General features: G+C 38.4%; 1 protein-coding gene across 1 annotated transcript in view; it reads left to right on the plus strand.

The window, feature by feature from the left end:
* Nucleotides 1-1,761: 1,761 nt before the first annotated feature.
* Nucleotides 1,762-27,634, plus strand: part of LOC145996600 (uncharacterized) — a 33,515-nt gene continuing 7,642 nt past the window's right edge. The window contains exons 1-4 of the mRNA XM_083133165.1: nucleotides 1,762-2,026; nucleotides 12,913-13,077; nucleotides 18,341-18,687; nucleotides 22,369-22,488. Coding sequence (XP_082989291.1) covers nucleotides 1,886-2,026; nucleotides 12,913-13,077; nucleotides 18,341-18,687; nucleotides 22,369-22,488 — 773 coding nt within the window. The 5' untranslated portion in view covers nucleotides 1,762-1,885. The remainder of the gene's footprint in view (nucleotides 2,027-12,912; nucleotides 13,078-18,340; nucleotides 18,688-22,368; nucleotides 22,489-27,634) is intronic.

Genomic DNA, 27,634 nt, shown 5'->3' on the forward strand with positions numbered 1-27,634 from the left:
GAGTTTATTGTAAAACCAACTTTATTCACAGAAAGGCTTGGGACTGGACCTACAGTTTAAAGTGAGATCCGAACCACATATGTGCTTTCCCTGGGTATCGAACCTAGGATCCCTTGATTACAAGGTGGCGATGTTGCTCACCTCTCTTCTTCTTTGCTGCTAAGTTGCAAAAGTGTCAACATTAAACACACTCATTTTGCTACAGAGCTGGAAGAATATAGGATCAAGAGTAACATATTGAGACCTAAAAAGTATAATGGGCACATTAATGTGGGCCATGTAACAGGAAGCCTAATTGGAGAATTCGTTGTGGTTTTGTTGCATCTCATCTCATAAGTAGGGTTAGGAATTAAGAACATTTGGTAAAGTATGAAATCACAAATAGCAAAATATGAAAAAATGTGAAATTTATTGGACATACAGATACAATGACAAAATTTATTTGCGACAATAAATTACAAGAAGTTTCTTCATATTTTTTTCGTGCTAAGTTGTTTGTCAGTTAAGATTGTTTTTTAGGAAGGAAAGCTCCATATCACATGAGGTGTCAGGTGCATACTTGTATCACTAGCATAATATTTGCTGGAATGACCATGGGTTTCTAGCACATATCTTATTTGAAACAAAAGCATGTAGGATATGTGCTATTGTATTTATGGATAATACGAATTATTTCAATTGAAGGCTTTTTTTAAAAAAATGTACTTTGTATTGGAAATATAACCTTAGTAGCTTTGAGATAGCATTATTTCACTACTAAGTGATGCTACTAAACGGAGGAGATGATATACGTCCCAGATCTCTCTCCTTCCCCAACAGACATGAAAACCTAGATAAATAAATGCCTTTGCCCATCCCCCAATGCATTTTTGAATGAGTCGAAGAGTATATTAATTGCGTCTGGCCTCCCAAAAAGTATTTGCACTCCATCTCAACTCATAGTCACTCTCGTGGTGGCGACCTCAACAAAAATTCATAACTTCTTGGGTGTAACTTGGGGCCTAACATTGAAGGGACATAATCGCACTTGGGGCTTAACTTTGTGCGGCGGGGAGAATCGAACCCCATAAAAATAGCGTCCAGTATTATTTGCTAAATAACTGTTACATTTGCAAAATCACAAATATTACTCTCTATTAGTTTGCTCCTGAAGTCACAATATTTTAAGAAAAGTACTCTTAACTTGTACATTTTAATAAACCTAAATATTTTGGAGGGCAAGTGCTCCCCCTTACCCCCATCAAATTACACCTATGTTCTTACATATTTCACATATATAGAAATGTTTCACAAGCAACATACGCAAGTATTTATCCAGAATTTTTCAGCTGGCCAGTGACGACGCCCCTCTCTCCAAGAAAAATGTATGGAGGCATACTTCCCTTGAGACGCTCACATTTAAACAAAAATTAAATTTAAAAATTACGTATCATAATTTGCGAAATACTTTCGTAGTAGTTTACTCCACACTATCTTCAAATTCTTGATGTGGGCTATTTCGTTGGAAATGTTGAGGGTATTTCACAGTAGGGTGTGTGCCCATCCCTGTTCCCCCGGTGGCAATCTATAATCTAATGTACAATTAAAAAGAACTATTTGTAATATTATTTTCTCTCATTTGTTGAACACAATATACTCATTTTATTCATAAGAAATGAGAAATAATGAATTGTTTGGAAACTATTTAGAAAGGCGGGGATAAAGTCTGATGTTTGGAGATAATTCAAAATATGAGTGAACAACACTGTTGCAAGAGTGCGATGCCGACTGTTGTTACAGCGTGTGTGGAAGAAGAAGCCTAATTTTGGTTTTAAGTACTTGTAAAAAAAAAAAAAATAATATTACTTTTTCCCAAAGTGCAGAGTTTATAGGATTCGGTGTAAACATGACTTTAATTATGAGAGATGATTTCCGTGAACTATGTCGTTTGTGTGCAAATAAAAAGAAAAGCAAATTAAACATCTTCAAGGCAGAAGGAGAAAGACGTCAACTTCCAGTCAAAATACGGTCCTGTTTGTCTGTGCAGGTATAGTATATTACATTGCAGTTTTATAATTTAAGAATTTAAAATATTTTTTGTAAGAAAATCGTAGCTATCATTTTATTTAAATAAAACTGGACTTGGTTGTAACATTTCACGTAGGAGGAACTTATCTGATGATTATTACTAATTAGAATATTATGGATATAAATTACATTTTTATTGTTACTAAGTAGTCCATACTATTAGTGTAGCTTTATCATTCTTCTCTCGGTAACAATAATGGCCCAAGTTCCTTTTGTTTTATTGCGATTTCATCATGCTACGCATGCAATTTTTACATGGTTATATTTCGATTTACGTCTGTTAACAGATACTGCGGAGTTTTAGCGATTACTTACTGCGTGACACTGGTTTTTCACTTCCCAATACATGCTTTCGCAGTTAGGTTAGGCGGGTCAGGTTCCCTTAGCATTTTTATAGTAACCCTAAATACTTTCGTAGTTAGGGTAACACTTTACTATACCGGAGACGGATTTCTTCAAATTTACAGGAGAAAGTACATTTTAATGCGAATGCATGTGGTTTTCTACGAAAATCTATTTCCAACGTGCTATTGCTGCTACAAGCAGATGTTGTCCATATATGCTAAATTGAACAAAAGGAGTGCTAACGTAACCTAATAGGCATACCTCATCCCCGTGATGGTTCGTGTGGTTTTCCACGAAAATCTATTTCCAACGTGCTATTGCCGCTGCCGCCATTTGCTTTCTGCACGAGAGCACAATACGCTCGATTGCTGCGTAGTGAGGTTAGGCGGGTCAGGTTTAGTTCTCTTAGCCAGGTGCCTTGCTCCGCGGAAGTCGCATTATTGTGTGTTCACACTTCCATTTGCTGCGGGTGTTACATTTCCGAAGTATGTCGCTTTTAGTAGCCTTCTGACATCTGTTGATACTATTTTGAACTATTTGAATTTGTAGTTTTGTTTTTATCCGTATGATGTCGCTAATTACGCTTCCGTTTAGAATTCTTTGACATACGAGCGTTGAGTGCTCTGACATGTCAGTTTCAAATGCATGTTCGAATGTAAACAACATGGCTTCGTCAAGTCTTCAACACTTGTCTGATAATGATGTTACTAAACTGTTATTTGCCGACTCAGAATCAGAAGGTGAATTAAGTTGCGACGATAATAGGCGACAGTTGTTATGAGACTTCAAGTGGTGACAGTGATTGTGTAGTGTCTAATGAAAAATTTGTACCTCTGTCCGTAACATCATGGAGCAGAGTGCAAGACAGCATTGATCTAGGTGCGGGAATTTCAAAATATCATACCACCAGGGACTACAGAATGGTTTGCCAGTGCAAGGAATGACTTTTGCAAGTTCTTTATAACATATTTTGCAATGTAATTTTGTAAAATTATTCTTTCTAAAAAAGTGGTTATTTTTTGTTTTGTTTTTTTCAAAATTTTTCAAAATATCATACCACCAGGGACTACAGCATGGTTTTCCAGTGCAAGGAATGACTTTTGTAAGTTCTCTATAACATATTTTGCAATTTAATTGTGTAAAATTATTGTTTCTAAAAAAATGTTTGTTAAATTATTGTTTCTAAAAAAATTTTTTTTTTCTTCAAAATTTCAAAATTTTTCAAAATATCATACCACCAGGGACTACAGAATGGTTTTCCAGTGCAAATAAAGACTTTTGTAAGTTCTCTCTCATATATAATACAATGTAATTGTGAAAACTATTTTTTTATAAAAAAATATATTTTCAAATTTAATTACGCAGCCAAGGGATATTGTGTGTCAGAGAATTCCGCAGCGAAAGAGTTAAGGTAGGTGCATATTTTGTGTTACAATGATTGCAAAACATCTATGATAATTAGTCTTTCTGCTGGGAGAATTTGAAAAGAATATAAAACGATCTAAACTGTAACTGTGTTTTTTGATTTTTGTACGGCTGTAAAAAGTTCTGTATTAATTTTTTAACAACACGATTTATTAAAATTTCAATCTCCACGAAACGTCTCAAATTTGTTTATTTTGTTATTTTTCACATTTGTACTTATGTATTTTGCATTGCTAAGGATTCGTGAAGGTGGAATTTTGCTTTATTCATGAAAACAATTTCAATTTTCCACATATCGAGTAATTATTGTTCGTTTGTTTTTCGCTTGCAATCTTGACTAGCGTTGTCTATCATCAATGGGTATGCAGTGTTTCCAACCTTCTTCACCGAAAAATATCTACTTTCGCCACACACCATTCACAAATAGCCCCACGAACCATGCACGGCAAGGTTATGTTAGGCAAACATAGTTGTCATGTTCTTGCAAAAGAACTGCGTGGTTGGAAACACTAACTAGGGGTTATATCATCAAACGCACGCAACAGTTGGTTCACGTAGTGGAAGGACATAGAGAAGCTTTTGTGCATCGGAGAGACATTAATCATGAAAAATACATGATTTACCGGCCAAATAAATTGAATGATGGGAAAAACACTTCCACGACCTATCAAAAGTCTACAGAAACTCAGTTTGGTAAGTACTTTATCCTCTTAAATTGAAGAAATACGTTTCCCGAAGATCAAAATTTTACCTTAACTCCTTAGCAGTAACTCATGTACTACTGCCAATGAGAGTTTAAGTCCACTTTATGCACAGTTAGGCTAATCGGGAGTGGGCTTACATGGATGCATGCATTCTTTAGTTGTTGCCATGTATCAAACTTATGTTGGTTTGCACTTATTTTTGTGCGGCTGACAAGTACTTTTTGTTCTGCACACCATGGGATTTGAAAATAGCGCAGCGAGTTCCGACATGGACAGCTACTGCTGATACGTCACTTGGTGTAGGTATGGACAGGGATTACATGCCTAAATGGTTTCATTGTTCAGTTAGGCAGGTCAGGTTTAGTGCTATTAGCATTAAAATCTGCTGTAAATGCAGTCCGTTCATTTTGTCGCTGGGCCGAGATAGCACATGACTGCAGACGGCGCGAGTGCCAGCAATTTCAACCCGTGACATCCCGCTTATTTTTATGCACATATATTCATAGCCTAGCATGCAGGCAATTATATTTATATAGCATAACGAGTACTAACTAGTCTCATAAGAGTTGTTCAAAGTGGTGGCCAACTGCATTTACACATTCCTAGCATCTTTTGATGAAACTGATTAATTGACGCCCAAAAGTTCTTCTGTAAATCTTGTTAAGTTTTTGTTTCTCTTAATCTCAGAACAAGTTGCCTAACTATTTCTCTACGTGGAGCGGCAATGCCAGGGAATTTCTGTGAAAATTGCCCACGAACATGTTGACATAATTCGGTTTAAGCTGAAGTGTCATACATAAAAATTCTTTGTTCTAATGAACTATTCGGCTGGCATTTCAATGGTCTCACAATCTTATTAAACACACACTGAAATTACACAGAAAAGAACGAACAGTGATGTGATCTATGAGACTAGGACAAATGCGCACACACCCACTCACAAAGAAATTACACTGCCTCGCTAAAAGAAACAGAACTAGACTGATAAGCAAGCAACAATTTCGCCTGCAAGTTTCAGATTGCTTTGTGCCCTCTTCCGGTGCCTAAACAATCAACTTTTCATATCAAAGCGATGGCATTTTCTTTCACAGAATGATCAAAAATTACAACACTGTAACTGCACTGACAACTTGCATCTAGTGTTTAACCCGAGAGGATGCACGTGTGGGTAAAAATTAAGAAATATATTTTTTAATAACTTCTGATTATTGTCTGACCTTTCCAATAAACTCTTCCGAGTTGAATCGACTGTCAGTTCGTTAGTTCAGTTTGCAGGGCTGTAGAGTAGAAACTTTACCTGGATAAATTTCACCCAGTGCACACTCATACATTTCAGTTTGGTACTTCAACATGTTATTTTCTTTTATCAATTGTGTGATTCAATTCAAATGTTCAAAATTAATAAAAGTATATTAATCAAAGAAAGATATTACAAATTACATGCTTTAGAAGAATTAAAATTCTTACTTAAGAAGTAATTTTTCATGTGGGTATTTTTTACCCAGCGACATCCTGCCGGGTTAACAATGGCAAGAGAACAACTTGCAAACAGAACAAATATGTTAATCAAAATTTCATCAAAAGATGCTGGCAATGTGTGAATGCAGTTGGCCACCAGTTTGAACAACTCTTATAACACAGGGTGTTACTCGTTATGCTAAAGATGCATATTAAAGATATGTGCGTAAACGTAAGCTGGACGTCACAGGTCGAAAATGCCATCATTCACGTTGTCTGCAGTCACACGCTATCTCGACCCAGAGCCAAAATGAACACACTGTACTTCCAATTCCTGATTGTGAGATTTGTGGTCTTCAACACTTTCTGCTATTCACAGCTCCTGGTGAAAATACAGTTGAATCTAGGGTGACCAGATTTTCTGAAACGTAAAAGCAGGACATCTATGGATGTGTACAGGGTAGGATTGCAGCTATAACTAAAATAGCACAGGGTCAATTACACCCCCCTCTTCTTTGGCAAACGAAAAGTCATGCTGCATACATGTCTCCTTAAATATTATCCAATTCTCTTTCATCTGTTTTCGTCTTAATTTGATTTAATTTTTATTATTTAACGTCACTTTTGGCTAATTGCAACAATGAATGTGAGTGATGAAATGATTAAATTCATGAATGGATACTCACAAAGAAATCCATGCCCAGGCTGGGATTCAATCTCAGGCATCCTAGCCTAGCATTCAACCACTCCGCCATGGAATTCTTCCCTTCTTATGTATTTCCCTTTTCATTTATATCTTTTTCTGTTCCTCCTTGTGCTTATTTTTTAAATATTACAGATTAACCTTTCTCTCTCTCATTCTTACCGTTTTATGTGTTTTCTTATACTTTCTTACAGTGAAGCATTCATGCATTGTGAAATAATATTAAATTGTTAATCAATATTGAGAATGCATTTGTCTTTTTCCGCAGCTGTAGTAATCATCTCATCAATGAATCAAACATGCAAATCCCCAGAATTGGCCTATTTTCAAAGCACTCCTGTATATACTTTTAGTCATCACTCGGTACTATCATATCATGAACTTGGAGAAATCCTACAAAACTTTGCGGGGATCGGACAATGAAAATGTCTCTCAACTCGTCCAGCCAGCTAATGAGCTACCAGTGGAAACGCCAATCGAAAATGAAGACGTCCTCGAGTGGTGTAACCAAGATCTACAAATGGAGCTGACTGATGACAGTATTGTTGATATGGTCATCAATCCTGAAGAAAATAACGAGGAGCATGGCATTGATGAGAGGACCCTAAAAATATCGCATTCTGAGGGACTGAAGGCGATCAAAGCTGATATATCCTACATTGAATAGCAAGAAGAGTCTATGCTGCTTGATCTACTCTCCCTACAGCGTTGGCGTTACATCGCAGTGTCGAACAGAGGAAAGAGGTTAATCCAAAAAATATGAAAGACTTTTTGAAAAAGTAATCCTCTCATTTATGTTGTACTAGTAATAAATAATTACTATATAGTTTTAAGTGTTGTTTCGTCATTTACGACCTATTAGCACATTATATCAAGAGTTGTTCCGTATCCGAGGTAGTCTCGGTCCCAATTAGCTCGGATAATCACGAGTCTACTGTATCTTATTACCCCAAATATGAAAAGCAAGTGAGCTAATAAGATACATGATGTATATTATCCCTTGCTTTGGGCAATAATCAATAACACTTTGATTTCTCATCATGGCAAGCAGAAGTCATCTCGTGAAGATCAAGAAGATAGTGAAACAGATACTATTATGCCATTTACTATGGCATCAGCTGGTATGTGGGACGAGTTACTAAAGTTCAAGAAGACAGCTGCATAATCAAGTTCCTCAAATAATCTTTGGGTACTTTTAATTGGCCTTCTTATGACAACATACAAAGTGTACATAAAGACTTTATCTTGTCTGGCCTTATATCTTTAAATGGAAACGGACCATTTACTTTAAGCCGCTCAGACCTAGTTAGAATGAAAACACTATATGCAGAGAAGAAAAAGGACATTATAAAGTCGCAAATATGATTTACTTTGATCATTTACCATAAAACCTATTAGAAATAAGCATTTGAAGATGTCAGTTGCTTTTGCTTTGAAAATATAGAGCTGTATCAAAACTTTTGCCATTACATTTATTTTCTAGCATTTTCATTCCTTTGTAGTAAAATCTATTAAAAAAATTATGCACCAAAATTTTATGGGTAAATAAGATACATATGTTGAGTGTATCTTTTTACTCCAGCCAGTTTAATAGATAGAATGCATTAAAATACACAGCTTGTTCCTTATTACCCCTAAAAAATTTGTCACTTATTTTATAATTTTTGTGTGCTCGTTTTATTGCACAATTGAGCTCATTATTTTTTTCTGGGTACATTGGGTTACCAACTATGCAAGAAAAAAATATCAATGCTAGAAATTTAAAATAGTTGGCTATGTTAATTTTTCATGTTTCCTATTACCCCATGTGTTTCTTATTCCCCCACTCTCCCCTAGTATTGTATTTTTGCATTGGCCATATTTACGATTAATGGTCCTCAATAAATGCTCTCACAAGGACCTAGGCATTGTTTTCGACCAAAAGCTCACATTTGAGGAACATATTTTATGCACCACAAAAAAGGCCATGCGTCTCTTAGGTTTACTCTACCGTTTCACATAAATTAGTGACATCTCAGCCCTCACTTTGTACTTCAAATCATTCATCTCCCCAATAATAGAATACTGCTCTCCCGTCTGGTCCATGGCATGTCCCACTCACCTCTCCAGATTTGATTCAGTCTTTAACTTCTTCCTAGCTATAGTCCGTCACAGGGTTCCCTCATTACGCAATTTTTCATCTCCGCATCTCTTGTCTTTTCTAAACTTACAAACTGCTTATCAGCGACGTTTGCAGAATGATTTCAGTTACTTATACAAAATTGTGAATGGCAAAATCCGCTGCAACACACTCCTTGAGGAATTCCACTTTAGAGTACCTATGCGCACAACTCGCAATACAAGGTTATTTTATACTAAAAAACCTAGACTAGAAATTCAAAAAAGATCTCTCTTTTATAGACTTGCAGCGCAATACAATGATCTCCCCTCAAGTATTGATATATTTTCCTCCGAGTTTGCCTTTTGGTCTTCTATCAGAAGAAATACTTGTAATTAATATCACATAGTGCCATCTCTTACTTATTTTTTTGTTCATTTGCTATTCACTTTTATGTTGTTTTGTTACTTTTAATTATTTCTTATTTATTTTTATTTATTTATTTTATTTTATTTTTTATTTTTATGCTTATTATAATTATTGCTTTCTCATTGTTGACAATTTCAGTGTAAAATGGTCACCTGTGCTGTATCTGAAATTTTCTCAAATAAATAAATAAATAAATAAATAATGGTGTACTTGCTAAATATACCATTTTAAGGATTTAAATGTGTAAGTTATGCTACATACATTTAAAATTCTTGAAAAAACAGAGATGCAGCAAAAGGATACTAATAAATGCACCAAAAATGGCACAAATACTTAAAAATGACCTAAAGGTAAAAAAGGCTGGAAACAGACTACTATGAGGTTTAGCAATGTCTTCAAGGCTCAGAAAAGATGATGGTTTTTCAACTTCTGAGCCCTTGTGGTAAAGTTATCACAGTGATAAGTAGGGCTCGGATAGTTATGCACTTAAAATATGCACTAATAAGGTGCAAAATATGCAAGTAAATATGCACTTCAGAAAGATACCTTATCTTTTTTAAAAATGTTTTACAGTTACTGCAAAAATTGTACATGTGTGGAGATAGTTATGTCTTCAGCTCATGTGATTTTACCATGTAATAAATGTAAAAGTTGAAGTTCTCAATTCTTCCATACACTCTTGTTTACTTTACACTGCTGTTTTATGAATTAGAGAAAAAAAATACATTACTAACAGATCATGATTGCACTTGATTACAATACGATAACTCAAATTTTCAACCTTGAAACTCTTCTGTTTTTGGCAAGAATATTTTTATACTCTGAAACACCTCGTTCTACTTCACAAGATACAGTTGGACAGTATTTTAATGCAACCGTATCAGACACGCCAATCATCTATAAACTGTCCTTTGTATTGTTGTCATTTCTCTTTCAAAAATAGTAGTTGTTGAGTGTAGAATATACTGCAATGATTGAAGGAAATAGGAAGACAGTATGTTCAACGCACAACTGTAAAATACAATTTTAGTAGTGGTTGTTACAATTACAATTATTATTTAGTAGTTGTTGTTGGCTCTAAAATATGCGAGAAGTTTATATATATGATTCATTTTTGCATGTGCAAAGTGCATAACTATCTGGGCCCTAGTAATAAACAAAAGTTATAACTTGAAAAAACTATCTAACATAAACCTCATTATAGTTACTTCAGGCCAAAGAGCTGAACAAGTCTCTCTCTGTCTCTCTCTCTCTCTCTTGTGACTACTGGTAGACAATGCAAAGATTTCAGCACCATATTCACAGCATCTCATTGACCAGTCAGAAGAGTTGATGGTGTTGTGCATAGTTGCAGACTAGAGTATTCCAGCATTACGCATGTGACATTCACGTGTTCTGCACAAGCGATTGGATTAAAATATTCAGCCCAAGTTCAGATTGTTTAATTCTGAATATATCATGGTGCACAGGTATTTTTTTACATCGTTCGATTTCTAATTCTGTCATACACATACAGGGTTTTCGTAAATGATTGTCGGGGTTACAAACAAGCACTGTACTTTACGTAATAAAGGTAGACACATGCAATTTTTTGCAAAATGTTAGAAAACTCACCAAGTTTTTATGACAAAGTCACAAATGTTCCATGTGCTCGCCTCGCGATATCCTGCAGATATCTAAGCGATAGTCCATTTCCTGCCACACTCGGGATAGCATATCACGTGTAACACTGTTGATGGAATTCGTTATGCGTGTTTTCAGTTCCTCGATGGTAGTGGGTAATGGAGGATAGTAAACGGTATCCTTTACGTATCCCCAGAGAAAAAAATCGCAAGGAGAAAGGTCAGGAGAACGAGGCGGCCATGATAAAAGGTTTTCATCCTCATCACTCCCGCGCCCAATCCAACGTTTTGGTAATTTTCTGTTGAGCAATGATCGCACTTCACAGTGGAAATGAGGTGGGGCTCCATCCAATTGAATGATGAAGGTGTTAGAATCTTCTTCCACTTGAGGAAATAGCCACTCATTCAACATATCCAGGAATGTCAATCCGGTAACTGTTTTCTCCATGAAGAAGAATGGACCGTACACCTTTTCTCGTGACACAGCACAAAAAACATTCACTTTAGGCGAGTCCCGAACCAATTCAACAAACTGATGAGGATTTTCCGTTCCCCATATGCGCACATTGTGTGTGTTTACTTTTCCACTTAGGTGGAATGTCGCCTCGTCAGTGGAAACGAAATTCTCGATGAAATTGTCATCGTCAGTCATGAGATTTTGCATATCGCTGGCGAACGTTTCCCGTACACGACGGTCGTTAAGTGTTAGCTTTTGATGCAGACTTAGGCGGTATGGTTTCATGTTGAGCCGTTTTCGTAGAACACTCCATAATGTTGTCTTCGGAATGTTTAGTTCCTTGGATCCAGCAGGAATCGATTTCTTTGGGCTCCGTAGATGGGTTTCACGAACTCGCTCCACATCATGTTCCGACAATGATGGTCGACCACTGCTTTTTCCTTTGCAAATGCAACCTTTTTCGTTGAACTGTGCATACCACCTTCTAATCGAATTGTCTGACGGTGCATCTTTCCGATATCACGCACGAAAATGTCATTGCACAACTGTAACGGACCTCGTTGCGTGATATTCAAGGACACAGAACGCCTTCTCGCTAGCAATATCCGCCATTTTGGAAAACTGCCGCCTAGCGGCAGAATCTGGAAACAGAGGTCTATGAAACAAATAAGGAACAAAACTTGTTGAGTTTCTCAAGAATATCGTGCATTTGTGTTCACCGTGTCATTCACTCAAATCGGTTACAACAATGAGGAAACCCCGACAATCATTTACGAAAACCCGGTACTTCAGATTCTTAGTGATTACTTACTAGAGTAGGAGTTTTCCCTTCGATATACTCCTACTTGATTCTTTGTTTGCAAGCAGCCATTCGTTTACCTTGGATATGGACTACTGGTGCTATCTATTTCTCATGTATGGGTTGTGAGGAGATATTTTGTTGTTAGCTTAGGTGGGTCAGGTTAGGGCTCCTAGCATTAAAACAACATCCCTAAATGTTTTAAATATTTGATCATGTAAAATTTGTTCTCAAGCATGAAACCCCCTTTGAGCTTCACATGAAAATTGCTAAAACTCATGTCGCATTTAACATAAAACTAAGAATGCTTGCTTGCATAAGCTACAATTTTAAATCATAATTTGTCTGGTAAATAATAATTGGTGAAGTTTTTAAGTGTGGTCATTGGTCTTTCTAAGGTTCTAACTTACTCCCACAACCGTTTCCAGTATCTAAAGACCTTTATAGACCTCCTACATGACTTGCAAACAATCATTAAACATACAGAACCAATTATTCGTAATGAACTGATTTCATAGAATGATGAAGTACTTTGTGGTGTCTGCTAAGCACAGGAAAAAACAACAACTTGAGTTTGATTACGTACCCTGAATGCAGATTTTCATTAAAATTTAAGTTAACTTTATAGACAGTATGTTAGCCTTTAATGGGCCCTCATATTGAAATTTTGCCTGTAGTGAGAATATCCTTCACATTAATTGTAATTTAGTTCGATTTTTCATGGTTGTTAATTCTGATCAAGGCACTACTGTGCACTTCAAAATATTGGATCCTGTCTTATCATTTATCATTCTTATTTTTTTAGGTTTCCAGAGATGATGATCTTCCAAATTTCATCTGTCACCGCTGCATCCAGAAACTCGACACCTTTTACTCTTTCAAAGTATCGTGTTTGCTTGCCGAAGACACCTTGCGAAGCTATGTCAAAGCATCAAGGGTAGTAGGAAAGGATGGATTGGAAACTATTGAGGTTTGTTCTGCCTTTTACTTTCTAATTTTTCCTGTTTATCAAGTGGTACAGTTTGGCAAAGGTGTAAAAGTCAAGATGTTCCAAGTTCCGATTGGTTGATTACAAAATAATCATGGTACACAAGCATTTTTTACATGGTTCGATTTCTATTTGTCATATTTCAGATTGTGTTACTGCATGTTTTCTGGAGAAGGTTTTTTCCTTCCCGTACATTTCTGTATGATTCTGTGTTTGCTAGCAGCTACTTGTTTACTATTGCCTTCAATACAGACTGCTTCTGCCATTTACTCTGTCTGTGTTGGGTGCGAAAGATTATGCTACTAAAGTGTAAATTACCAACCCTGAGACCTTCTGTAAACAAACCGTCTCACCGATTCAATGTATCACTGAACATGGAGACCTTCCCGCATGCATAGAACTTGCCATGTTGAAAGTGACACTACTTCCTTGCTGTTCACATTTTACGAAGTGCACTATATTTTGTGGAACAAAAATCGTTAATAGGATGCTTGTCAAAGTTTCCAACCACAATAAATTTACAAACTTTCTTTGTCTTGTTTTGATCATCATCATCAATATATTTATTGGACTTAACAGCATTGCATATGGCTGTTTATGCCCATTATATATTTTATTTACATAAGATACAATTTACATAAAATCTACAACCAAATTTCAAATACACTCCTATCTATATCAAACCTTAGAAATATACATTACCATGTTATATCATTTTGTCTAAAGAAATGCAAGTAAAATATATTCAATTCGCATGCAATAAAGAAGCGAAATGTATGGGAAATGATTACTGGTGCAAAGAGTTAACCATAAAGGTGAAGCAATAATTACAAAAGAAAGAGCATTGGGTTTAAAGTGAGACGTCATTTGCGGCAGCGTATCCCTTACTACAAATTGCCGGTTGTTTTACCTTACGTAATGAATCCTGTAACAACGCTGGATTTTCGTGTTTAATATTTTACTTCTATGAGTTTGCAATGCTTTCTGCATGCACGTGGTTTTGTTTACAGAAGGTCTCAGGGTTGGTGATTTGAACTTTAAATGGTTTCGTTGTTAGGTTAGGTATGCCAAGTTTAGGGCTCTTAGCATTTATAAACATTAAATTTCTGTTACTTTAAGACTCAGTAACTTTTGTAGGTAAAAATAGCAAATGTTTTGTGTAGAAAAATATACAAAATACTAATCACGTTCTACTGTAAAAAGTGATATTATCATTAGGCTCTAAATAATCATGGCAGCTGATAATATTTTGCAAACTATCATTAGAAAACAACGATACACCCAATACAACACTAAGCAAAATCATGAGAACCACCAGACAATAACCGACCATTTTGCAGAGGTTAAGGAAAGCTATAAAGGAAACGTTACCAGGAAAAGTAGTGTTTCCACCTGTTATTTTTTCATGTTTGAAAACTCCAAAAGCTTGTGGCCCCGCCCTCTACAAATTCCTTCTTCAAAGTAGTTGACAGTGTATACATGTGGCATTTTTCTTTTACAAGCTGGGTAATTCAGATTCCTGAAATCCTTGCATGTTGGGTGTGTGAAGTAAAGGAAAGGAAGCATAGGTGGATCATTAAAAAAATGCTCGTGTAACATTCAGTACAATTTTAACCATCACTGGTTGTATTTATACCAAGCACAGCAGCTTTCTCAAAAGTTTCCCTGCAATCTTTTTTAGTGCGTTAATTTTACTGTTCTAGATAAAATGCATGTGTGTGTGTGTTTGTAGTACAGGATGATTCTCTTGCTAGAGGCCCCAAACTTTTTCCTATAAAACTGCCATTTACTTAAAGTTTGTATTGAAAATGTGTATTCTTCTTAATTCCTGTTGTTCCCTGTGGAACATAGGGCATCAACAAAGCATCTCCACCTGGCCCTACTGACGGCAATTCTCTTCACTGCATTCCAGCTCTTTCCTTTCTCCAAGGCCTCATCGTGAACAGATCTTCGCCACGTCTGTCTAGGCCTCCCTCTTTTCCTTCTTCCCTGTGGGTTCCAGTCTAGTGCCTCTCTGTCAACAGCCTCATTTTCCTTCCTCAATGTATGCCCTATCCAATTCCATTTTCGCAGCTTTATTTGTATGGACACCTCGGTTTCTCCAGAGAAAATTTGTATGCACACACCTTAAACAATGTAAAACAGGATCTGCTCATATCTGATGCTGAAAATAGTCCCTCCACATGCAAGCACTCTTGTACACGTCTCTAAATTCTGGAATACTTTTCTTAACCCATTAATGCATAAAGTTTACAAACCCCTTTCATGAAATTTTTTTCATGGTTTTAGTATCAGTACAATTCAAGTAAGGCACAATATGCGATACATTTTTATTTTTACAATGTATGTAAGAGATACAGTGCGTCCGATAAATCGGACACTGTGCACTATGATCACTTCTGTGTGTCCAATAAATCGGACACTGTGCACAATGACCACTTTCATGTTTTGTCTATAAATAGCTATCCCAAGGAAAAAGTATTGCTGTGGAAAATATGTAACCAAAAGGAAATAAAACACTTAAGATCAGTCATGTGCAGTGGCGGATATTAGGTTCTAAATTGGGGGGGGGGGGGCAAGGTGCTAATGCCAGATGTAAGGGGCAAAGACAGTATATTTCCCTTAGTAGATAAGGTCTATCATAGTGCAGGTGCAAAAGTGACGAAAAATGGGGAGGCAACTGCCCCTCTAATCACTGCCACTGGTCATGTGTATGTTTACATACATACATAAATACATACCCATATTTCGTAGAAACAATACAAAAGGAAACATTTGGAATATGAATCAACTAATATACAGAAAATTATTATTATTACAGTACAGAACACAGTCGTCCATTATCAGTTTGTATCTGTGAACAACTGGAAATCTATCACGTAACCACTACTAGAGCTTTTTTGTCCAGTTCTTGAACCCAAAAACGGATCAGCTCTCCTCTAATGAACTGTTTTGCATAGTGCCTCCCGTAGTAAGGAATCATACTCTCGTCGATGGAAAGCATTTCGTCCACACCCCCATGCTGTTTGAAAGATGAGGAAAGTTTCTCCAAATATGGTCGTATCTTGTACAGACGATAGGACTAATCTATTTGTGTATTGTCATTCAAATGAATATTATGCAGAATAGTCTCAAACCAACCACAACGAATGCTTTCAGAAAGTATCGAAGAAGTATCTTTTTCTTTTGACCAAAACATATGTTTGTTTGAATATTTTGCATAACCTGACAACAAGAGACCACCAAGAACAACAAGAAGTTCTTCTTTTGTCAAATCAAGATCAATATTTTTGTGCGAAGCATACAATTTGGATTGATTTGTTATAAGATTTAACATGTCCTCATCAAAAAATAAAGTATAAAAGTCTAATGGTGATTCACTGTTTCGTGCTTCTTCAGATGGTTCATTAGGGCAGCACTCAGTTTGTAATTAGAATGAAGGTAGACTTTTCTTCCACAAGGGTCCTGATTTAGTCTGAAGACGTATTCTTTTTTTGAAGCACCAGTGTCATGTGTAGTGGTAGATGTAGACTCTACATTACTGGATGAACCTTCACAATCAACACAACTTCGTATCTTAGTTTGCACCTCACAAACGCTCATTAGCGTATTTTGCCAAAAATTGTTTAGATTGGCCGCATGCTCATCATCAGATTTATCACTGTCTTTGTCTATATCCTTGCCATCCACTGGTGGTGTAACATAAATGAGTTGTTCCTCCTCCTCCCCCACATCTTCATTCTCCAAAGTAGTCAAAATTTGATCTCACACACACACACGCGCACGCACACATACACACACATTCACACACTAATGCACAAACACGCACACATTCACACTAATACATAAACATGCCCACATTCACACACTAATCCATAAACACGCATATATGCATACACATGCAGACATACACACACACACTAATGCGCACACACATAAACACTCACACATACACACACTAATGCACAAACACACACGTACATACACATATATACATTGACAATGTATAAACATCAAAGGTATCGAAAATTTTACAGAAAATGGAAAATATGCATAAAGTGCTCAAAGTGCATAGAGTCCGATATATCGGACACTATATTTTCTCTCGCAATAGCAGCTCAGGGATGAAACTAATGCACAAATTATTGTTACATATTTGATTAATAATGTTTCTTACACATATTTGTCAAAAGACATCTCGGATAAATGTCAACTACTACATATGAATTGAAATTAGCTTTCCCGTTACACAGACACGCAATACAGCTCTCTCTCCATGTTTCACTCCCTTACAATTTGGCAGGAAATTTACAATGTTTCCAAGTTCGTGGGGTGACATATGCATCACAGAGGTACCAAGGAACTAGATGAGATAAATATAACCAATTAAAGTAAAACAGTGTTACAGAATATGCAAATACGCCAACGTCCGATCAATCGGACACCATGCATTAATGGGTTAAAGTGGCGTCGGTAATGGCTTCAATCTCTTGACGTATAGCTTCTTTGAGGGCTGCGATTGTGCGATAGTTTTGATTTTTTTGAAGCTTTTTGAATATAGGAATTCGTTTCTTGGGAAAGTCTTTCCAATGATTTTGATGTTGATGCCAGTAATCACTCCTTTACATCCTGTTTTGTCTCTTCATACATTTTCCGGCCTCCTGAATGCTGTGTGACAAGACTTCCCGTTGTCTCTAAGTTTCTTACCAATTTCTGGATACAACACTTTGAAGGTACATGACTCACACAAAATTCAGTCTGACATGTTTTAAATGAACCAGTTTGCCAGTATTTTCGAACGAGGAATACACGCTCTTAGATTGTGTATATTGTATACTTATACATTCGAGCCAACACTACCAAGATGTATTGTTGCAGAACAAAACAAATGAAGGTCGCTGGAAGAGTCCAAACCTATTGCGAGGGGTTAGATCCTGTTTTACATTGTTCAAGGTATGTGCATACACATTTTCAAAACAAACTTTAAGTAAATGGCAGTTTTATAGACAAAAGTTTGGGGTCTCTAGCGAGGGAATCACCCGATATATACATCCACACGTGTGTAATGCAATGATTCACAGGGTGCAAAAGGTCTGTGGAGGAACTACTGCCAGAATCCAACCAATAGCGGTGCACTTTGTTTGTTTACATCCACTTCGTAGTAGAAAGAAATGAACTTTAGTGAATTCTTGTGTCTGACATTGTTCCTTGAGCATGTATAAATGCTATAGTATTTTAATTCTAGATTAAGGAAGAAATATGTTCAGAGGCTGGCGATGAACAAAACTGCGAAGACTTTGAGAACCAGATTGCCAGAGGCGAAACTTGCCACGCTAACGGCACAAATTCCACAGAAAATGGAGAAGGAAGCCCAAAGACTGATACACCGCAGAGTTCTGCTAATGCTAAAGTTAGTTCTGGTGTGGGGAACACTTCCGAGTTGCCTGCTGGAAGTAGCAAGGATGCGACCGAGTCTCCAACCCAACAACGGAGAACGAGCCGTGTGAGGAAGCCCACCCTTTCCCCCAATTTCCATTACTTTGGCCTTGAGAAGGAAGATTCGGATCCTACTTGGACCATTCAGCAGGAGAGGTATGTTTGTTTGCATGTAATTAACCTTCTTTGGATCACTGTAGGTATTGCGCTATAAACAGGCAGTTTATATATCGACTACCACCACGATGCAGTAATTAACGTGATGGGTCTACAAAACCGCACATGATGTTTGATTTTTTCATTTTTTTTTCATTTATATACATATGAGAGTATGAAATACAATCACAAAATATTAGTTATTATTTCTATTTTTAATAAACCCTTTTTGAATAAGTTTTTTCCAGAAAAATAATGTGCAATGTTACTGAAAATTTGGTATATGATTGAGCTTTTACTCATTTCTTGCCAATATGTTTTGCGTACTCGGAACTGGAATAATGACCAAAATGGAAAAAAATCTTAAGTTACTACTTTCACAAATACAATTGCTTATGCATACATTGTATTAAAATTTTTGATTATATAACCACAAGTTATAAAAGTAATTTGGTTTGGTTTTATTCTTTTACCTGCAGAAGTTCATTGTAGATGCTAGTTGAAATACTTGAAAATATTAACTAAAATATATGGATTCTATTCCTAGTTTGGGAAAAGAGATGCAGTAGTAAATAAATGCAGAGAAACTCACTTGAATTTGAAACTTATGTTGTATTTTTGTTGCAGCTATTTCAAAGGTTGCTTTTCTACCTCTAAATGTTACTGATTGTGCAATTTAGCATCAATTCCATACATAAGGTTCAAACTCAAATTCTTTCACTCATGGTATTTCGTAACTTCATGTTGAAGCTTATACCTTAGCAATCCAGAAACTATATTTCATATTGTTGTAATTCTTGTTTGTTTTTCAAGTGCTATTTATGCTCAGAAAGGCAAATCGGAAATGGGCCTACAGTGTCTCTATGTTAGAATTTTGAATTGAGTGGCTGGGGATTAAAACTTGGTAACCCTCACTCCGTTCATATTTAAGATAACGTTGGGTTCAGTTTCTGCACATTAGTGAACAAAGTCCATTCAGTAGCCTTTAATTGGAATATATAAGCCACAATACAATGGACAAACTTTCACTTGCATTTTTCTCAGTTGCATACTTTTGTGGGTGCACAAGTTTTACTCCTGAACCTCTCAATTGTTTCTATTATAGCTGAACCCATGTGGTATATTTTTATAATATTTATACATTTATCTACTCAAAACAAGTGCCCACCTTATGGAAAAAATCATTATTTGTTCCATAGATTCCAGTGACCACTGCTACCACCAGCCCTGTAGGAACCTGTTGCAATAGGTTCGTATATGGATGTTGGCAGTGCCTACTGAAATCGACAGAACAATAATTTGTTTCACAGATGAAGGGAGTGCTTGTTTTGAGTATATTAATGCATTACACACTCTTATTTTTCATTCCTTGAAATAAAAAGTGGTATTGAAATATTTTACCTTTAAATACCATTCAGCAATATATGAATTGAGCAAAAGGGCTTCATCTTGTTGGCTTCTCTGTTAGCATGATCCCATTTCCATAGAATACTAAGAACTTCCTCGGATGCGTAGTGGCCTTGTAATCAAGGGGTTCTAGGTTCGATACTTGGTGGAGGCACATAGTGGTTCGCATCTCACTTTAAAATGTATATCCAGTCCCAATTAACCTACCTGTACATAAAGTGGCCTTGAAACAAAAACTTAAAAACCCCATAGAATAGTAGCATCATGTTACGGGACAGGAAAATATAAGTATCTGTCAACAGTGAATTGAAAACTGTGTAATGAAAACAATATCACATAACAGTCACTGAAGCATGTATGAAAACCTGTATCTGTGAACTCTCTAACTGGGCGCCAGCCTGTTGAGTTCATTATTGTAAATAAATAAATAAATAGATATATTGGAGATGGGGAGAGATGAAATTTTGGCCAATACTGATAAAGCACCAACATAAAATTTTCCGATAGCGATATAACATTCCAAATGATAATTGAAGAACCTTAATAAATGTATTATATCAGATGAGCCAAGTCTTTACAATGCAAAGGAAGCTGCATATTTAGACATTTATTTTTTAATGGAGACTACTACGTTTATTACTTACAAATTATAACAAAATGGCGCAATATTGCACTAATTTGTAAGATATTATAGGCATATTGAATCTGTAATTTTGCCGGTACCGCAATATGCCTATATTGGCCAATACCGATGAGAGTAACGATAAATCTGTCCCATCCCTAATATACACTGGCTGACAAAAAAGGTTAAGCACCCAGGAATGGTTGGACGTGAATGAAACTACATATGCTGAAAGTCAATGTACCTTTATTGAACTGATTACAATATAGGATGCAAGAGTCAAGGCCGTTGACAGTTACAGGTGGAATGGTGGTGCCAGGTCAGTAGGGTGTCGCACCCCCTCTGGCTGCAATGCATGTCCTTATGCGGTTCCTAATAGTGACAAACAGCCTTTGGATTCTCTCCTGAGGCACGTTCGTCCACAGGTGTTGCAGCTGTCCCTCCAGATCCCACAGGTTGACACTAGGATGGAATCCCCGTCCATTGTCATCCCACACATGTTCAATGATGGAGAGGTCCGGGGATCGTGCTGGCCACGGGAGGACCTCAACATGCTCTAGGCAGTCCATTGGCACACATTGGGTGTGTGTGGGCGTGCATTATCTTGTTGGAAGACTGTCCCAGGATGCTGTGCCATAAGGGGTAGGATGTGTGGACGCAGAATGTCTGTGACGTATCGCTGTGCCGTCAAAGCCTGCCGAAGCACTATTAGAGGTGACCTGAACGCATATCCAATGGCTCCCCACACCATGATGCCAGGGGTCACACCTGTGTGTCTCTCGACAATGTAGGCTGGATGTGCCCTCTGCCCTCGATGCCGCCACACCCGCACACGATGGTCATCGGAGATCATGGAGAAGCGGGACTCATCACTGAACATGATGCGACGCCATTCGTCCTCTGTTCATGCCTCCCGAGCATGGCACCACACCAACCGCAGGCGTTGGGTGTTGTGGTGTCAACGGCAACCGGCACATGGGGCGGTAGGACCCGAATCCGGCGGATGCGTCTCGTTGAGACACTGTGTAGGAACTCACAGGATGTTGTAGAGTGTCCAGTACATGTTCTCGGATGACGGGTGCCTAAGTTGTGGGATCCCGCACTGCTTGGAGTGCCATACGATGGTACTCCCCCAGGGTGGTGTTTCTTGGTCGACCTGAACCTGCACGACGTGCATGGGTGCCCTCATGTACCCATTGATTCCAACATCGGGCCACTGTGACATCTGAATGGCCCACATGCCTGGCAATTGCCCGATATGGCCAACCCGCCTCATGCAGTCCCACAATGCGGTCTCTGTCAAATGCTGTCAATTGCTGGATCGGCTGTCTAACGCGTCTGCGAGGCATCGCCAGTGCTTCGTTTTCCTCTCTGAACTTCGTGCTTCACTGTCTGACAGCAGGTGACTGGTCCCACCTTATCAGCAACAGGAGTTGACGTCACAAATGCCCTCTGGTGGGCATTCTACACATTACATATCCTTGTACATCTAATCATTTACTCACACATCAATGGTATACATGTGTACCGAAATAGGGTAATCTTTGACCACTCCTTCTGGGTGCTTCACTTTTTTTATGTTGTTTGAAATGTATAATTTTTTTATACACAAGTGACTGTCCTGTATCCTTTTCCCTTGATTTTCTCCCCAGAGGACAGCCAGCACCAGCACCCAAGAGGAAAAGGGGAAGACCACCGAAGCCGAAGCCTGTTCCCTTCTTGAGTGTAATGCTGGAAGACAATAAGGATATTGATCTCTCGGCTCTTGTCAAGTAAGTGCCAATGAAACTCTTTCTTCTGCTCAGAAACATATAACAATGAAACTTCGTATTTACCACACATGAGAAATGCCAAGTTAAGGTAGATGGACGAGAATTAGTTACCATAGATGTCTATTCATGTTGAGGGGAATAAACAACGCGGTTGATAATATAAGACGTGAGTGAGTTACTAATGATATATCCGTGAAACTTACTTGTAAATGTTCTATTAATTTCGGTGACCTCTGCCACCATCCACTTGGGAACTCGATGCTTTACTGTTAGGTTGACTTCTGGTTCCTGTTGTTGTTTCCTCGACTACCGCTAGGGGTGCTGGTGTAGCCATTTCGTCTGCTGCGCGTGATGGGTTTGAGCTGTTGTATTAGCGGGAGCCAAACATGAGTAGCCTGACCGCTGTCTATATTCAGCTCGTGCAGAAAGTGCATAATTGCATGTGTGTCTTTGATTTTGGTGTCGATTAGGGTGTGTGATGTGTGGCTAACTGAAATTTGTGGATCCTGTGTTTATTGAACTTGAGGTGTCTTGCTGGCCCAGTAGTGGGTTGGGATTTTTTGTGTCTGCTAAATGCTGTTGTATACACTCGTTGACAGATCTGATGGATCTGCCATTGTAGTGTGAGTTGCACACACACTGACTGGACATGATATACACCTGGATTGTCTAGTGGGGAAAGGAGTGATCTCTTGTGTTTGCTTAGGGCACTGGCTACTTTGTTCATTGGTTTGTGTGCGAGTTTTATGTCATATTGAGTACAGTCAACTCTCGATTCAACGACCTTTCACAGTTCCCGGGAAAAGGGTCGTTATTTCGAAGGGGTCGTTATTGGAATTTGCACCAATTTTCAGCTTAAAGGGAGCTGAAACGGACAGAAAGATGCCTAGGAGATGGTAACACCATTTATCCTGGTAGTTATACAACCTGTTATGCACAGGATGCCTGTTGTGAGAAGGAAAATAGAACATGAAAAAGTTTTCACAAACTAGAATTTATAATAATGTTACTTTGTTTCAATTGTTGCTTTTCCAGGAAATTCTTACAATTCTAGTTCCTGAGAAACCAGTTTGCACTGAGACCAATGGAAAGGAAAACAATCTCTCGCTTATTGCAAGCGAAACTCGAAGAATCTTGACACCAGTCAGACTGGTGCCAGCAAAAGTCGGGAGATAATCGGGCAGAATGAATGTTGGATTTTATACAGATTCACTGGAGCATTGTCTGTTACAAGATTAACTGGTAAGATTAGATCTCTCGGGAGAAACAACACAGGTTGTCTCTAGGTACCAGACAAAAAAAATAAAGGCAGGGCTGTAATTTTCGTTCTGATTTGGCTGTGTAAAATACATCGTAAAAAAAGTCACTTTTCTTTGCTTCAACCAACTTCATTCACCCTCCTTCCCCATTCAAGGGAGCAGTCCAAACTCCTTCCTTGACTTGCATTGTAATCCAGCGGGAAAAAGGAAACGCGGCAACTTGCGATCTGTTTTCACCCAATGCGTATTCTAGGACATGTCATTAAACAGCGTGGCAGTCGATAATCATTCGGGTTTGGAATTGAATTTCACTTTAAACTGTATATTTAGTCCCGATTAGCCCATCAGCATAAAATGAACTGAAAACAAGCTTTATGAAATTGCGCATTTTCACATATCAAAATGGTAGATCGTTATTTACTCTCATGTTAATCGACGATTGAATGTTGGATTTAGGAGTATTCTCGATGTCAAACACCCACCCCTCCAAACGTTTTCCCCTTGAATAATGTCTTTTTTATCGGTCTCAGCGACCATTCCTACATTGAACTCTTTTTTTTCCCCCTCCACATGAATGGTTCTGAAAAAAAGCAAATTAAATTAAAGATTTGCTTATCAGAAGGCGCAGAACATGAAGTTATTTTAACTCTTGTTTTCCTTTCTGGAGATCGAATTTCGTTATCGTCAAATCAAAACAGCTTTGCGAGATTCAAAACAATAACCCTTCACGCTGGATGAGTCATCGCTGTTATGGGCAAGGGACAGCTTTGCAGATGCTAGACAAAACACTGGCGCCAGCTGCATCGTAAAAACAAGGAGACCGGCTGGAAGTTCGAGCAACGGCTGGAAGTTCGAGCAACAGGTGGCGGAAGAGAATAATCCCAGCATTTTAAAGATAAGGCAACTGTCAAAGACGGAACTTTTAACAGCAGTGTAAGGAAGGAAGAAATGACCCTTGCTTTACGTTTTACCATGAAACAGACAATAATAGGGGCAATATTTCCTATGCAGACAACAGCATTAAAAAAAAAAAAAAAAAAAAAAAAAAAACAATTCTGCAATTATCAACATTGCCGTGCACACCAGTGGCGGAGAATGAGCTGGGGAAAGGGAGTTGGGTCACGTTTTTTTATTACTTGTTCTATGGTTTTTGTTCGTTTCAAGAATATATCCAGAACTGGTTGCCCCATTTTAGACGTCAAAGGAAAGGAAGAGGGGTGGGTGATTTTCCACCCTCGCCTGTAATCAGCCCGCATCAGCAAGAAAATCGGGGCTGAAACAATCTGCATCGCCCCCCCCCCCCCCCGTTTGCTGACAGGAAAAGTGGGAGAAGTCAGTCAGCCAACGGAACACTTTTGGCAGATATTACGACATCGACACAATTAGGAAAACGTATGAAGTGGGATTATGATGCACGTAAGATCGAAGTAAACTTTTATGGAAACCTGGATGACAACGCATTAAGCGGCTTGACGATCTTTAGTTCACCAATGTGGTTTTGATTATCTAAAAGTTTCGCTTTTTTATGAAATGTTGCAGGGAACAAAGAACACTTTTTGAATGAAAGCTGTTACCGGAAGTTGTCGTCTACAAGGCTGAGAGTTGCTCACTCACGGGAACCTGCTGAACTCTAGGTCAGAGCTGGACAGATGGGCCAGACTTCCAGGCGCCAAGCATCTGTATTTTCGAACATTCCTGCGATCTTATCTCTCAAGGTGGTGTATTTATCGATGAAAGAGCTTGACCTGCCATACACATTGGCAAAGTCTGCAAGTCCAGCAGTCATTTCAGGCTGCTCCACCCCCCCCCCCCCCTCCTCCGCGAGTTTTAAGCAGCTCTTAGGACAAGGAAACAAGTCAAGTCGATTTAAAGTAACATCCAAGCACATTCGATTTTCTTTTCTCGCGTATCCAAGAGCAAGCCTGGCGCGTTGGGTAACGGCTGTCGGGTGCGGTGTAACATTGGTGCGCTTGAGGGAGGGGAGGGCAGAGGTCAAGTGCTATTGGATATCACTCAAGCATGGTGTGGTGGTGTCTATTTTTAGTTCAGACCTAATTGTGAGCGGTATACCGCTCGTAAAGGGAATGAGTGGAGGAAAAAATAACGCATTTTTCGGCCGATTTCCTTCAATTTTTCAACTTTTTTTTTCCAAATTTTTCTAAATTTTTCACGGTTCCCGGGAAAAGGGTCGTTACTTCGAGAGGGTCGTTATACCCGGGGTCGTAGAATCGAGAGTTGACTGTATATAGAACTTCAAAGTGCATACAGTACATCAACTCTCTACATGGTGCAGCAAAGCAGAAATGCAAGTCGAGCAGTGACATTCGATTTCTGCCGGTGACCTTGACTGTGCGTGTTGCGAGGGGAGTTTCTAACGAGCACGTGAATGGCCGATGTGGATGACGATGGCTAATGTTGTGCGGAACGTAAACACTGTGCCCACATATGAACAGACGTTGAAGAGGTGCCTTGTTCCTCACACTGTTTCCATCTTTAATTATGTTTCTTAATGTTCTCACAGGCACCCCAGTTGCTGCTGCCACTCTCTCTTGTATTTTTTGCAATGGTATTAACAAACTTACAAAAGCTGCTTCACGTTTTGCAAGGAATGTACATTATTTAGAACTTCGCGAGATTGACTGTGAAGCATTTTTGACCCAAGTTTGGAGTTAATGGGTGGCATTTTGTTTGCCCAGAAACTTACAGATACTCAGACACACACTTTCTGTACGATAAATAAACAGTATTATTTGCAATGTTACACACACGCCTAACACCTCGTGGCTAAAAGGCAGATACGACACAATGCAATTTTTCCGAGCGACTACGTGTTTACGTGTTACTGTGCATGCCTCTTCAGTCTAGACCCGCCGACTATCTCGCACGAGATATAGCAGCCAAGGCCACCAGCAGAAATCGAACGTCGCTGTTGTACAACAAGTTAACCTGCTCCAGCCAGTCAGCAGTGATAAAGCTAAATGGATTGCCTTCCCTTCCCACCAGACTACATCCAACTGCCTAGCCTAGACCTTGAAAAAATATGACATAAAACTCGCACACAAACCAATGAACAAAATAACCAGTGCCCTAAGCAAACACAAGAGATCATTCCTTTCCCAACTAAACAACCCAGGTGTGTATGATGCCCAGTGTGAGTGCAACTCACGCTACATTGGCAGATCCATCAGATCTGTCAACGAGTGTATACAACAGCATTTAGCGGATGCAAAAAAAAAATCCCAACCCACTACTGGGCTAGCAAGGAAACCAAAGTTCAATAAACACAGGATCCAAAAAGTTTCAGTTAGGCACACATCACACACCGTAATCTATGCACTTTCTGCACGAGCTGAATATCGACAGCGGTTACAACAGTTCAAACCCATCACGCGGAGCAGACGAAATGGCTATACTGGCACCCCTAGCGGTAGTCGAGTAAACAACAACAGGAACCAGAAGTCAACCTAACAGTAAAGCATCAAGTTCCCAAGTGGATGGTGGCAGAGACCACCGAAATTAATAGAACATTTACAAGTAAGTTTCGTGGATATATCTTTAGTAACTCGTTTATATAGATGTCTACTTCTTGAGTTACAGACCTCGAAGTCTACGAGGGCCACTATTTATATTTTGAGCCTTGGCAACACTGATTGAAGTTAGGCTCGATTTGACGTTTGCACGGAATCGTCTGGCATTATTGACCATAACGTACTTCAAATGTTTTGTCAATAGCTTCATTTGTGTTGTTTATGTTGCCTTGGAGATTGCGCGACAACAATAAAATGGAATTAACTCGTGAACATTTTCGTGCGATGATTTTGTACGATTTTCGACGTGGATTATCAAGACAAGAGTGCATCAATCAACTTACTACCACATTTGGCGAT

The sequence above is a fragment of the Lepisma saccharinum genome, chromosome 12 (genome assembly GCF_977018435.1).
Source record: "Lepisma saccharinum chromosome 12, izLepSacc3.1, whole genome shotgun sequence".
NCBI lineage: Eukaryota > Metazoa > Arthropoda > Insecta > Zygentoma > Lepismatidae > Lepisma > Lepisma saccharinum.